Here is a 12,154-nt window from a genome sequence, read left to right as displayed (position 1 = left end):
GGATCTAACATTCTTGCGCAGAGCAGGCCAAGACAAATTTGGCCCGACAATTCAACTAGCTTTGTTGATCTGACAACATATCGGCGGCAGTTAATTCTCGACAATATCCATTCCATTTTAGTTTCAGTTTATCGACGAACTGTGGACAGCGCATTGCCTACATGCAGCAAATGTTTTGGTGGATGGAAGGAAAAATATTTAACCTTGCTGAAGCAGCGATCAAAGTCACGTACCCCCGTGTATGGTGTAGTTGTGGCTGAATTGGTCCTTGTTGACAAAAGCTTGCCACCCATGAATTGGTGTTTGGCTTAGCATTTTGCTGTTTGCTATGCAATTAAGTAACTCTTGCCATTCGCTTTCGTAACACATGGATATGCCATTTCGCTGCAACTTACTTAAATAAAATATAATCATTTGAAAGCGTGTAACGACGGGTGCTGTTCTGCTGTTTTAGTAGGGTCGCGTTGTGCCCTCCCATCCTACGATCACGCGCCTTAGAACTTGGCTCTGGTGACCACTTTCAATATTCCTACGCACACGAATACATCAGCTGAGTTTAGTTCACTTTAAATTTAAACATCCATGATTTATTATCCATGTTCTTTGGTGATAATAATTCTTAGAACATGGAAAGACTGTAACATTATCTCTCTATTATTTACATCCAGCAGTTAGTAGGATTTTAGATAATCGGGCTGAAGTTTTTTTCTTCAATGTTTATCAACTTATTGCATTAATGGTATTTTCTTATATGAATTTCGACTCCATGCAATTTCATTAGCTTGCACTTAAATTCTTAATGGGCACTCGCTCATAATATAATTATAATTTACTGCGATTCGTTTTGTTCATGTTCTGTTAAAAAAAAATATACTCTTTTAATTAAGTACTTCAAACTAAAATCTTTTAACTCTAATTAGAGTTATTCTAATTAGAGGATTCTGCCGTTCGTAGTCAAAGCAAAAAAACGTTGAGGGAGGAATCTCTGCCACCATCGTCGCCAGTGTGTGGTTGGTCAAGGCAGCAGTGTTGTCGGATCGACTGCGTGAGGATCATAGTCAAAGCCAAAAGTAACAAAACTTTTCAAGATTCTGAAGAGAGAATATTGTTGAAAGTGAGGATTTTCTGCCAGTATTCACCACATTGTGCCACTAGAGCGTGGTTGCGGTTGTGTAGGGCAGCGGATTTATTGTTTTGGGGAGAAATCTTTTCGAGACGCTCTGCATCGGGCGCACGGCAATAGAGTCCCTGAGGGGTGCTCCTGGAGTGTCGGGAGGATCAACATGGACGTTTAATTTGTGACCAGTTTCTTCTACACTCGGAGTCGCCTCCTCGAGAGATCACCAACGTGCAGTTAGGATTTTTTATTGAGGATGTTCCTCTGTGACCCGTAGCAGATTAGTGATTGTGTGAAGAGAAACCGCAGCTCCAGAACCGGTTTTAACCTCGTGGGGTAGCGAGAAGTCGCTACCAGTCATCAGGGAGCACCCCATACCTCCGCCATAGAGCCGCGTGTACGCCTTTGTTATTTGACCAGGAGATTCCTGCTAGCCTCATTTTCGTTCGCTAGTCTCCTGTAGACCAGGAACTTCGTTCAGCCGTTGGATGCCTTTATCCAGTAAAAATACTGTATTTTTCTTCGAGACGAACACTTCCGATAGCTTGATGATTTAAGTGACAGTGAGCCATTAAGACAAGCAGAGAAGCATATTTACTGTTTCGGCCAACAGAGCTGTCTATTTAGTGGGACGTGATAAATTCGGTCGCCAGGGCCACAACAAATAGACGAGAAGCCTGTCTTAATTTGAATTCCTATGTATATATCACTACCTTAAAATTGATTAAGTTTACCAACTCATTACTATCATTTAAGTTATTATTTCAAAGTAATACTATTATTTGCGTATGTCAAGGCATGAACTCCCCATACATGGCTAACAAGAGAGTTATTAGAAAAATTGCTTTAGGATACCTTCTCGTGCTGAGCAAATGGCTCGCGTGATCTCTAATTTCTTTCAGATTATAGCATCGTTTAGTGTGCGCTCTGTGACAGTTCAGCGACGACTGACTCTTTATTTATTCAGCACGTGTGTGTACACTGTTTACGTTCGCGACTCTTATAATTAGTTCTTACATTCTAATATTGCAATCTGGCTACTACTATACTTATGTATATACAATTACTACTACTACTACTACTACTACAGCTCGGCCATCTTGATAATTAGGATCTCCTGGTCCTCGCCGCTCTACTTCTTGTAATCATTACATTTTGGTTACTTATTTCAGTATTTGTTACATTTGGTTTGGTTTTGTTTTTTACATTTACTTTAGACTTTTGTTTTCCTTTATCATTTTTCTGATCTGTATTTTTATTATTTGATACCGAATTCTTTTCTCGAAGCCATGGTTTAATATTATGAGCCGCCCATATTCCATCGTATGGTTTTTGTGTCAACTGAAAACCTTCCACATCTTTGATACAATACCTATCATTATCTAGTACTTTGGCGATTTCATAGGGACCTTTATATTTGGTTAATAATTTCCTAGGCGCTCCAACTGTTGAATCAAAATTCTTGACCATAACGTAGTCTCCTAATTTGTATTTATTTGCTTCTAGTCGTTTAGCATCAACACATTTCTTGTTATAGTTCTGTACTTTTTACTGCCAAACTTCTGCATTTTTTCTAATTTTCTCTAAATTAATTCCTTTTCTTTTTAGCCTTGACTCCAATACATTTTCTTTTAAACAATCTAGCATTTTTCCTTTTTGATTCACTCCAAACAGCATTATACTTGGGTGCTCAATTATGCTTCTGTGCTTTGTATTATTCATTGCATACTCTACTTCTTCCAAAACTTTGTGCCACTGAACGTTTTTTTCTACATCCACGAGCTTACTATTCATGGGTCCTAGGTCTCCATTTATTCGCTCAACTTGTCCATTTGCTTGTGGTGAGCCTGTTGCAATATTGACGTGCCTAATGTTTCTTGATTCCAAAACTTCTTCGAACATATCTGATGTAAAACATGTCCCTCTGCCTGAAACAATGGTCGTTAGTCTACTATACGCTCTAAAATAACCACTTTAGGCTTCCATTGCTTCCTTTGAGTTTTTTGATTTCGCTGAATACAATCTCACAAACTTTGTGCATCCATCAACAATTACTAATACATGTTTTTCGTAGAATTCTTTTGATTTACCGGACCATAGTGATCTATATGTATGACTTCAAATGGTGTATTTCCCTGTGCTACAATTTTAATAGTCCCTTCTTGCTTAAAATTTCTTCCTTGAAGAGCTATACATTTTAGGCAGTTCTTAACATGTTCATCTGCTTTACTTCTAACATTTGGAAACCAATAACTTTTACCCTTCAATTTTTCTAGTCAAGAGTAAGAGTTTTCTAGTAGAGTAAAAGGGTATTCTAACTTCATTGAAAAGTATGTAACAGGCAGATGGAAGCGTTTCCGACCATATAAAGTATATATATTCTTCATCAGGATCAATAGCCGTCCGTATGAACGTCGAGATCTCAGGAACTACAAAAACTAGAAAGTTGAGATTAAGCATACAGACTTCAGAGACATAGAAGCAGCGCAAGTTTGTCGATTCATGTTGCCACGCCCACTCTAACGCCCACAAACCGCCCAAAACTGCCACGCCCACACTTTTGAGAAATGTTTTGATATTTTTTCATTTTTGTATTGGTCTTGTAAATTTCTATCGATTTGCCAAAAAAACTTTTGGCCACGCCCCTCTAACGCCCACAAACCGACCAAAGCTGCCACGCCCACACTTTTGAAATAGGTTGTGATATTTTCTCATTTTTTTAAAATGCAGTTAGGCATTGTCTGGTAATCTTAATTTTTTTTGGAATTCGATTTGGGCCAAATCTTACGATTTCTTTTTTAGGTGCTCTGGTTTTCGCAACATTTTTGCTATCGTTTTGGTATCGGAATGTTTCGTTTCTCATCGCCTTTTGCTGCTCAAACACCTGTTTTATTTTATTTGTCAAAATCAATTAACGTGAAAAATGCCTTTTATTTTTGCAATTTCTTGTTTTGAAGTCAGGAGAAGGCAGAAATTTAAGGGAATTATAAAATCTAGAGCTGTCATCCTTTTCACAGTTTTAATTCCGATGTTCGCAATTACTTTTTTACTGCACTGTAACCATTTAAGTAATTAAATTAAATAGCATTATTTTTATTTTTAAAGGGAAAGGTCGCATTAGATAAGCAGCTTTTAGCTTTGCTGCTGAAAATAAGCCCAGGCTCGAATGACATAAAGTATATAAGTAAAGTATTTATAGTCTAAATGATCGTGAATTTGAATGTTTTTATTTTATTCTTTTAGATTAAAGCAGTAACAGAAATGTCAAAGGCAATTAAGAGCGTTAATTAGGAATGCTTTAAAAGCATTCCAACATTTTTTTTTAGTTTTTATTGGTATGTATATTTGTAATTATGCAGATTATTTAAATATTTTTCATTACAGATCGAATTAGAAGGCCAGCAGAGAGCGAAGGAGGCCCTGGCTCACGTATTAATATTCGTTAAAAATATTGCAAATAAAAAAAAGAAAAAAATTGTATATATATTACGAATAAATAAAACTTAAATTTTAATCAAATGTATAACTCTTTATTAGTTTTTTGGCAGCTTTTTCTGTATTTTAAAAGGTGCTTACATGTATTTTGCAGAAGAATTCTAGATAATAGCGCTAGGTTTATACCGAGCAATTCTAAAGGAAATCCTCGGGATTTCTCGAGGAAAGCCAGGGAAAATCCTGAGGAATTCGCGAGGGAACCCTAAGGAATTTCCGAGGAAAACCAAAGGAATTTTCCAAGAAATCCTAAGGAAACCCTGAGGAAGTCCCTAGGAATTCCCTGGGAATATCGGAGGACTTTCCCAGCATTTATTTTCGAATTCCCTAACGGATTGGTACTGAAGTGAACATTACAGTTTGCAATCGTAAAGTTAATTACAAAAAAAATGCTATATTTTGGTTTGTCGAGTTCAGATACACGTTTTTCAGATAAAGGAAGTGCGGGGGAGATAGAGATACCCACGAACACTACTTAGCGGCTGTTACATTTACTAAATCTTAATGTATTTAAAACTGCATTGATGAAAACTTGCTAAATAAAATAAATAAATAAAACATTTTTCAAAAATTATGAATATAACCGTACCTTTTCTTCTATCTTATACATTGTTATAACCAAATATACTTAAAATTTGTACTTAATTTAACATTTATTTTTACATATGGGCAAGGATTAAAAAAATGTATTGACAAACGGACAACTTTCTTGGTCATTTTTGGAATTTGTAAATCGTAATCAACCATGAATATAGTAAAAACAAGAGAGAACGCTAAAGTCGAGTTCCCCGACTATCTGATACCCGTTACTCAGTTAGTGGAAGGGAGAAGGAGAGTCTTAAACACAGTTTTTCGCGGTTTGTGGGCGTTAGAGTGGGCGTGGCAAAAAGTTTTTTGGCAAATCGATAGAAATTTACAAGACCAATAAAAAAATGAAAAAATTTCAAAACATTTTTCAAAAGTGTGGGCGTAGCAGCTTTGGGCGGTTTGTGGGCGTTAGAGTGGGCGTGGCAAAAAGTTTTTTGGCAAATCGATAGAAATTTACAAGACCAATATAAAAATGAAAAAATATCAAAACATTTTTCAAAAGTGTGGGCGTGGCAGTTTTGGGCGGTTTGTGGGCGTTAGAGTGGGCGTGGCAACATGAATCGACAAACTTGCGCTGCGTCTATGTCTCTGGAGTCTGTATGCTTAATCTCAACTTTGTAGCTTTTGTAGTTCCTGAGATCACAGCGTTCATACGGACGGACAGACAGACGGACATGGTCATATCGACTCGGCTATTGGTCCTGATCAAGAATATATATACTTTATATGGTCGGAAACCCTTCCTTCTGCCTGTTACATACTTTTCAACGAATCTAGTATACCCTTTTACTCTACGAGTAACGGGTATAAAAACAGTTCATTTAACACAGTTAGTTGTTCAAACAAGGATATAAATGATCATAATATTTACCGTTCCAGCAAAATAATTCCGGGCTAAGTAAACGTTGCGCATTGCATAATTAATAAGTAGGGTTAACTTATTTTTTGGTATAGAGTCTAAAGCTTGCTTAGCTTTTAACTTGGCAACATCAGTACTCATTGAATTCAAAAGTTTTGAAGAAATACATTCAATTGTTTCGTCTACATCCTCTGCAATAGAACAAATTATAGGCAAACATTAATATTTAAAGAACGGTGAAGTGTATATGTATTTAACAGACGAATAGATCGGAGCGCAGGTATTTTTATTAGTTTTAAAAATGAATCAAGTCAATAATATTGATGGAAGGAAAATGGAAAAAAATTTAAGGTTTATTTGTGCAAGTTAACAAGTTAACCGGCGAGGGCAACGACCGATGACCAGCTCATGCATAGCCGGCAAGCGCTGCATTATGGCAGCGGCCGCTGAGATAGCTTTTAGCATCTAAATTAGCTTTTACGTTAAGTTCGTTTTGACGATTCATATAATAAAGAGCAAAAGCTCTCATCAAAAACAACTATTATTTAGGTTATGAAGGGCAGTTACAACGGCCAGCCGGCCAACTTACATTGCAACTAGAGGTCGCACATTTGCCCACCATTCAGTATCCCAGCGAGGATTAACGTCGTTTACAACCCGATACCGGAGTTTAATAGTGCAGCATGGGAAATGTGCAGTGAATGCAACATTGAAGCGAGTTACGACTCCTGCATCTATAGGAAAATACTGATCGAGGTGCGGTGAATGCCAGTTACGACACCCTGCATTTATAGCAAAATATAGATTTGGATATAGAATGTGAAAATGGAAGAAAAACAAGTAATAAAGCTGTAGTCGAGTTCTCGACTATCTGATAACCGTTACTCAGCTAGTGGAAGTGCAAAGTTTTTCAGTTAGTGGGGGCGTTGCAAAACGATTTTTGGCAATCGAGAGCAAGTTACAAGACTAATAATTAAATGAAAATATATCAAAACATTTTTCAAAAGTGTGGGCGTGGCAGTATTGGGAGGTTTGTTTGGCGTTAGAATGGGTGTATCAAACTTGCGCTGCGTCTATGTCACCGGAGTCAGCATGCTGAATCTCTCTTTTATAGTTCCCAAAATCTCGACGTTTATACGGACGGACGGATATGGCCAGATCGACTCGGCTGTATATTCTTATCAATAATATACATATATACTTTATATGGTCGGAAACGCTTCCTATTGCAGGTTTCATGAACATATGCGCTTTCTTCTACCTTCTTCGTTTCAACGAATTTTTTATACCCTTTAACTCTACGATTAACGGGTATAAAAAAAAGCAATACTGGATTTGTTGAAAAGTATGCTACAGGTAGAAGAAAGCGCAATTGTTCATGACATTTCAACATTTAACAACCACCGCGATTGGGAGTTGGCAAGCGAGTAAATTTTTCCCAAAGTTTCTACGCAATTAGACGCCATAAAGCGTCAATTAATGTTGCTCCAATTGCAAAACGACACGTTGAAATTGGAATGTGCTCAAAATCGAAACAATGCTGCCCCATTAGATCGAAATGTGCTGTCAAACAAAAACAATACAATGCACTATGGGGAATTTGACCTGTTTTTTTGGCATAAATGTATTTTTTAAAGTGTTTCAAATTTTGAAATTTTTTTTTTAACATATTAAGAATTGATCAAAGATTTATAATCTGTAACGCAAATGTTAAATTAACAGTCCACTGTTAAAATTAACAGCTGTAAAGTCAGCTGTTGCAAACACAAAGCACATGCCATCGGAGAGCTTCTTTTTTTAGTGCTTACTAAAATTAATATTTCTTGAACCACAAGGCCTAAACCCGTCAAATTTGAAATGTATACTCATTCTTGAGGTGTGTACTATGTGTTTCTACTAATATGTTGCTTAGTTCGTGCGCGTAAACTTAACAATTTGTATATTTATCAAGTGATGTTCTCGTCCAACTTTCAAAATAAAATTTCAACTTTGAATAGAGTTTTAAAAAATTGTTCAAATTTGTTTAGTAAGTGTGTTAGTCCATGCTGTAGAGTGATTAATTCCCTATTTAGAACACATAGGTTTCATTTGCGAATTTTTGCGACTTTTCGCGAAAATTAAATTATTAGGTAGCAACCTCTCAATTTTCAATGCGGCCCTCCTAGTAGCGTGGCGCACGCATTGTTGGGCATATCGACGACAGTCTTCTTGAAATTAATCAAGGTAACTTATGGCATGTTTCATAACACATTTTTGCATAAATGAAAAATAAAAATAAATGAAATAAAAAGCTTTATAATACCCGGCCTGGACGGAAGGCAAGGACCGTTGAACATCATATGAAAACTACTACTGAAACGGCTCTGGCCTTATGACGAACAAAAATAAAAAATAAAATTTTCTTATTTTTCAACGTTAAAATAGATACTGAAGAATATTCTGGGTAGAAAAAAAAAATCGTAAAGATAGGGGGGCGGGGGGCTGATGTGGGCGGTTGTTCGAAGGCGGCGATACGCCCACTTTGCCAAATTGTTTGTAAAGGTGTGTATAAGAATAGACAAAAAAATTATCATCGTATCTTAAATATTTTACGAGATATTAATTTATGCCAAAAAAACAGGTCGAATTCCCCATAGTGCAATGGTGCCACACAAGATCAAGATATCGCTGGCAGAGATGCCAGATCGGAGGAATAAATAAAATAACCTAACGTTTGCTTATTTAGCAACGACCAGGAAATGCTTCCGATATTCGACTGTGCTTCTAACAACAACCTTAATGTCAGCAAATGGATCGCACAGCTCAACGCAGTCACAAAGATGTTAAAGCTAAGTGACGATGCAATTCCCATGCTGGTGATGTCCAAGTAAAAGAACCATGCTCAAATTTGTTTGCACTCTTCCAAACGTTTGCTGGCTGTGCCGGTTCAGGAACTTATATTTCATCTTGGAGAAGCTTTCCACAGTAAGGAGAGCTAAATAATATCTCGACGCAAGTTTCAAGAGTGGAAATGGAAACTGTCAGAAGATTTTCCAACATATTTTAAAGAAAAAACGGTGCTGGCTACACAGATTCGGATGGACGATGAAGAGCCGATTAACAACATCATTGAAGGGATTCCCGACTCCCTTCTGCGACAACAGGCACAGCTGTTGCAGGCATTTACTAAGGTCTCGCTGCGCAAACCGCTATTTTCTTCTTCTGGGACGTGCCAAATTTTCGATCGAGAATGGGCCTGGTTCGGCGCCTACAAAAAGGTGATTTGATTGCAACGCTATTGGGCATTTCGCCGCTGACTGCCGAAAGCCCAAGCGGGAGCACGAAGTATGCTACAAATGTGGCAGTAAGGTTCGTTTGGTGTACAACTGCACTGAGAGGAAGTTCGTATCCAACAATGAATATGTAAGACCATTTAAGATTTAGTTTAGAACCTAATCAATACTTATTTTTAGAACGCAAAATCGATTTTGGGAGTCCAATTAGTTTCATAAAGATGCCATACGTTGAATCCATATTGAAAAAAACAAAACATATTAAAATTAATGAAAAGATTCCTACAAATTACGTTGGCTTAAACGGTAGCCCTCTAGATATAATTGGAAAAATATCTTCTTTTGTCACTATCAATATAGAAACACTAAATTTTGAGTTATTAATTGTGACAAACAGATCGATGGCATATGGAACAGTTTTGGAACGAGAAATCGTGTAAATTGTGTTGCAAATGATGAAAATTATGTTAAATATATTAGATATTCAGAACAATATTTTTCAAATGATAGATATTAAAAAAAAGATTGTTTAAATTATAGATATTATTAAATTATTGCTGAAATGATAATAGATCGAAAAATGATTGTTCAAATGATAGGAAAGCGGGCTCAAATAATGGACATTTTTTGCGGCACTGCTCAAATGCGTTAGCATATTTAAATATGACAGAGTACTGAATAATTATCACAAATTTATTATTTAAATAAGTCAAAATGGAACAAACTCCCAACCGAGTTTTCTTCAAGTCAAAACATAACGAACGTTGTGGAAATGACGGCAACTTTGAGTTAGAAATATTAAAAAAGTCAGGAAAACTAAGAATGCACGTTCAAACAAAAACATTCTAAAAAAAATCTACCCTACCCCCCCAATAGACGACCTCATTGATAAACTTTCTGAAAAAGTCCTTTTTACCATACTGTATCTCAGAAACGGGTTCTTTCAATCAAATACACCGCGTGCACTACACCAATGGGACGGTACGAATAGCTCAGAATGCCGTTCGGCTTACGCGAAACGCTCCTCCCAAACAATTGTGGAGTTTTTCACATCACTTGGAGTCGACTTTTTGACGGTCAGAATACGCCTCAAAGAAATAGGAGTAATGAAGACAACTCTAGAAGTGTTTGGCACGGGTCTTCATCGAGCAACGTTGAAATAATAAAATAAGCACTCCCCTGCACAATAATGAACACAATAAGGAAATGTCATATACTGTTAAAGATGCGCTGTCAGTAGCTTCCAGCAGAGTATTTACTTTTGTGTGTGTGACTGCGAACGCTACGAATTAATTCCAACACCTTGTAGTTCCTAAGATTCAGGCGTTCATACGCACAGACAGACGGACGCACATGGCAAGATCGACTTGGCTATTGATCTTGATTGGTTTGTATGTGTTATCTGCATTATCCTCACATATATTGTGTGCTTAACATTGCATATGCGTAAAAACACCAAACTTTTCACGCCCACACATCAAAAATTGTTTTGAGTTTTGTATTTGTTATGCTAGCTTCTACTCCGAAAGTGCAGTTTTACAAGACGGACGTTCAATAAGTTTTCCGGTGATATAAGAATGAAGCAGTTTACAGAACCTAACACCTCTCAGGAGAATCCGGAGTCGACGGACACATTCCGCGAGTAAACCGGAATACTGCTTCCGACAAACACAACCGAAACAGTGAGAGAAAGCAAATAGAGCAAGACAACTGTTTATTCGTCTTTCAACCGCCAAAGTCAACAGGATCTACCACCTTGTATATATAAGAAGATCACCGCCGTCAGTGGGGGAAGAAACGATAAAACCTGAGAATGGACTGAGCAGTTCTACCGTTTCAGAGGGGACATGCAGTGAGCAAGCCGGATTACCGCTTCTCCCACACAAATGGCAAAGGCCAATACCCAGGAAAACTAAAAAACGGGAACGTCTGGCACAGACACACTCAACGTACTCCAAAATACATGTAACAGAGGCGACCGTATAGGCGTCAGGCCAAATCCCGCGTGCGTGGCGGGATGTTGAAATAATTAAGTAACACTCCCCGCAAAAACGATTTTCAGGCACAAACTTCGACATGTTTGTTACTGCACAACAATTGCTATGAACACAATAAGAGTATTTACTTTTGTGTGTGTGACTATGAATAGTTGGCTATCGTCATCTTTCGTAAAACGCTACGAATTAATTCCAACACCTAATATGTATGTACCGAGTGAAATGGAAAGTTATGTTTTGTCCAATTATCAGGATCAATCAGCACACATTGGAATAGACAAAATGGTAGAAGTGATTTTAAAGATCTTCTGGTTTCCTAAAGTTAGAGAAAAATGCCAGATACATATTACCAATTGGTTAAAATGTATAGCTTATTCTGAAAACTTTGGAAAAGAAGACGGATTCCTTCACAACATTCCCAAAGTAAATATTCAATTTGATGTAGTACACATAGACCATTATGGTCCTATTGATAAAAGCAGGTCAAACAAAAGCATATTAGAAATTATCGGCACGTTCACAAAGTTCGTACGACTGTATCATGCAAAAACAACAAAATCTAAGGCTAACAGTAGGCAGAGTTTTAAATAGTTTAAAAGAAAGAGATAAATAAAAAGAGTGAAGACATAAATGTTTAGAATATTAGAGAAAAAGCTAGTAAAAACATTAATAAATTGCAAGAATACAACAAGTTTTGAACTTTAAAATTATAAAAAAAGATCCTTATAAATACGAAAAAGAAGATTTGGTGATGATCCAGAATTTTGATTCACACATAGGCGTATCTAAAAAATGTGTCTAAACATGTGTTTAGACATGATAAGTAGAC

The 12,154-nt window shown here is 36.9% G+C and overlaps 1 protein-coding gene across 1 annotated transcript in view; it reads right to left on the bottom strand.

Moving 5' to 3' along the window:
* Positions 1–12,154, bottom strand: part of LOC120320444 (nipped-B protein) — a 93,764-nt gene that overhangs the window by 68,968 nt on the left and 12,642 nt on the right. Inside the window, 1 exon segment of the mRNA XM_039371314.2 lies at positions 6,069–6,247. Coding sequence (XP_039227248.1) covers positions 6,069–6,247 — 179 coding nt within the window.

This window comes from Drosophila yakuba, chromosome 2L (genome assembly GCF_016746365.2).
Source record: "Drosophila yakuba strain Tai18E2 chromosome 2L, Prin_Dyak_Tai18E2_2.1, whole genome shotgun sequence".
Classification (NCBI taxonomy): Eukaryota; Metazoa; Arthropoda; class Insecta; order Diptera; family Drosophilidae; genus Drosophila; species Drosophila yakuba.
The sequence above is the reverse complement of the archived record's forward strand: the minus strand, read 5'-3'. Positions and strand labels throughout refer to the sequence as shown.